The sequence below is a fragment of the Apis dorsata genome, unplaced genomic scaffold (assembly GCF_000469605.1).
Source record: "Apis dorsata unplaced genomic scaffold, Apis dorsata 1.3 scaffold_235, whole genome shotgun sequence".
In the NCBI taxonomy this organism is placed as follows: Eukaryota; Metazoa; Arthropoda; class Insecta; order Hymenoptera; family Apidae; genus Apis; species Apis dorsata.
In genome coordinates this window covers 1,017,522-1,020,648 of record NW_006263516.1, presented here as the reverse complement: position 1 = coordinate 1,020,648, position 3,127 = coordinate 1,017,522, and the positions used below count along the sequence as shown (strand labels likewise).

At 16.0% G+C, this 3,127-nt stretch overlaps 1 protein-coding gene across 1 annotated transcript in view; it reads right to left on the bottom strand.

Annotated features, from left to right (window-relative positions):
• The window catches only part of LOC102674828 (MATH and LRR domain-containing protein PFE0570w-like), a 5,622-nt gene extending 4,499 nt beyond the window's left edge, over positions 1-1,123 (bottom strand). The window contains exons 1-2 of the mRNA XM_031510532.1: positions 811-1,123; positions 479-687 (exon numbers count right to left, since the gene is read on the bottom strand). Coding sequence (XP_031366392.1) covers positions 479-682 — 204 coding nt within the window. The 5' untranslated portion in view covers positions 683-687; positions 811-1,123. The remainder of the gene's footprint in view (positions 1-478; positions 688-810) is intronic.
• Positions 1,124-3,127: the final 2,004 nt, after the last annotated feature.

Below are 3,127 nucleotides of genomic sequence, written 5' to 3'. Positions count from 1 at the left end.
TTTAATTGATTATTTTTAAAATATAATAAACTTTGAAAATGAAAAAAATGAAAATAATAATATAAATAATTAAAAAAATATAAATATAATATAAATAATATTTATATTCATCATAGCAAAATAATATATAAAAACATAAAATTGATATTAATAATATTATTAGATAATTAATATTCTTTAATTGTATTATAATAACTATACATATAAGTAATTAATTATACAAATAATTTGAAAAAATTAAATTATATATTTTTATTAATCTTGAAATAAATAATATTGAAATTAAAATAAAAAGCTATATTAATAATATAGCTTTAAAAAGATACATATTTATTATTAAAAATAACTATTAAATATTAAAGATATTTTATCAGAAATTTCATTCATAAATAGTTAAATACATTTTTTGAGCATACTTCGAAATATATAAAATAACTATTAAATATTAAAAATATTTTATCAGAAATTTCACTCATAAATAGTTAAATACATTTTTTGAGCATACCTCGAAATATATACTATTTGATGCTAAAATCAGTTTATGAACACGTAGCTTCTGATCTTCACATACGAGTGTTACATCAACAAGTGCTTGACGTGCCAATAGTCCACTAAATTTTTCTGTAATATATTTTGGATGATCAGTCCATTGTAGGACACAACATTTAGCATTTTCAACCATTGTGTCTATAAATTTTGAAACAGAAAACTATTAGAATTATAATAAATTAAATAATATATAAAATCATAATTTTATAATATCTTAATCAACAAATTATATTATATTTCATAAATAATAATATTACATACCGAAATATGATTAAAATGTTAATCTTCCTCTATCAAGAGTAGTTTGAAAAAAAGCACTGAAACCTTTGATGAAATGTATGCAATCAATTTCGATTAATGATAAATAATGATATAGCGCCTTTATACATTCTCTAGTGACTTTCATGAAGCACCACCGGGAATGTCGGTTTATAAAATCACCGAGTTTACACAACATTTGCTCACTAACGTACTGAAATGTACAAAATTAGGACGTAAACGAAACTCAAAAATTAGCCATCTTACATTACGATATAGATATTTTAACCTACGAATATATTGTTTGACATAGAACAATGATGAGATAATCTTAAACAATTTCAAATTAATTTAGTGTGGTGCCATCTTACGTCTCTTAACAGAATATATAATCGTACATAATGAGTTATGAAATTATTTCAAAAATATTTATATTTTTATGTAAAATACATTATATATTTAATAATATTTATGTAATTCATATAGATCAAATATTCATAAATTTAATTTTAATAATAATAAAATTTAACATATTATTTATAATTAATTGAAAAAAAATAATTTAAAATTTAATTTAATTAAATTTTGGTTATAAATATAAATAAATGAAATAAAAAAATAAAAAAAAAAATTATTTTAACATTTGTTTATATTATATGTATAAACGATTAAAATTAATGAATTTAAAAATAATAAGTCATATTTAATCTATACAATTTATAATTCATAGTTTTAAGTTTAGTAAATTTGTAATATAATTAAAGGCATGTTCATACATTGTATATAATAAATTTTATTATATAATATGCTATCATATTTTATTATTATATTTAAAATTGCATTATAAAATATAAAGAAACATATTATATAAAAACAAATTTTTAAAAATTTAAAAATAATTTTTTTATTTATTACTTGTTGAAAAAAAAAAGATAAAAAAAGATTAAAAAATATTATAATGTAATATATTATCAATTAATTCAAATACAATATACTTATAAAACATTTGTATCGACTCTTTATCTTTACTGTTCTCATACCATATACTATTTACAATGTGTATGCTTTGAATTTGTCTTTTAATTTTATTATTTCAGCCTTAATAAAAATATATATAACAAGAAACATGAAGAGAATATTTCTAATGTAACTATGAGATGCAGAATATTACATGTGATATATTAATGGATTCATTTTGGTAAATAGATGATGAAATTAAAAGAATTAATAAATTATAACAAAAAATTGTTTTTATTTGTAAAACATTAAAAAAACATAAAACATTAAAAAATTAACCTTTATGTTTGTAGTTATGAATTAGTCATGAAGGTATGTATAATAGAAAATTGATACATTCTTATAGAAAAAAATATTATTAATTACCATATATTTCAAAGTTAATTACAAAAAATTAAAAAAAAAATTAAACGTAAAAAAAACTGTTCTAATTTGAATCATAAATTATTTCATACGCATATTATCTTGTCAGCTAAATATTTATTTGATTAATAAATAATAAAATTTGTTTATATTTTTAAAAATTATATTTTATATATATATAAATATATATAATAAAAATTAATTAAAAATAAAAAAAAAAAAACCAATTGGATTTTAATTATTGATAAAATTGAAAAAAATTGATTTAGCATGAATAATAATCTAAAAGATTGATTTAACAGAAAATCTTATTTTTTTCATATATATATATTTTATAAAATTAAGAGTATATTATTATAGTTAAATATGTAACTAATTTACGTAACTAATTTATTATATTACGTAATTAATTTATGTAACTAATTTTATAAAATACAATATATTATATATTTTATTATTTGCAGGTCCTAATAATATCTTAAATATAAATATAATAAATAATATTTTAAATATATCAAACATTTCATGAAGAAATAAAGAAAAATATATTTAAGTATACTTTAATTTTTATTTCATTTGATGTTATAAAATTTTATTTTACAATGTTTTAATTGTTTATAAATTATATTTTTATTCATAATTATTTTCATTAATTTTTCATTATATTAATGAATATGAATGTGGTATAATAATATGAATGAATGATATGAAGTCTCTTATTTGCTTTTTATAATATAATATATGTATTTTATAATATAATATATGTATGTATTTAAATATAATATATGTATTTTATCTTAAAAAAATTTTGTAATATAGTTTAGACAAATAATAAATTTCAATATTTTATGCTTTATGTTATATTGAAGTATTTTTGCATTATATTAATATGAAAAAATTGACAAATTATTTGTAAATATATACAGCTAAAACTTTGCAT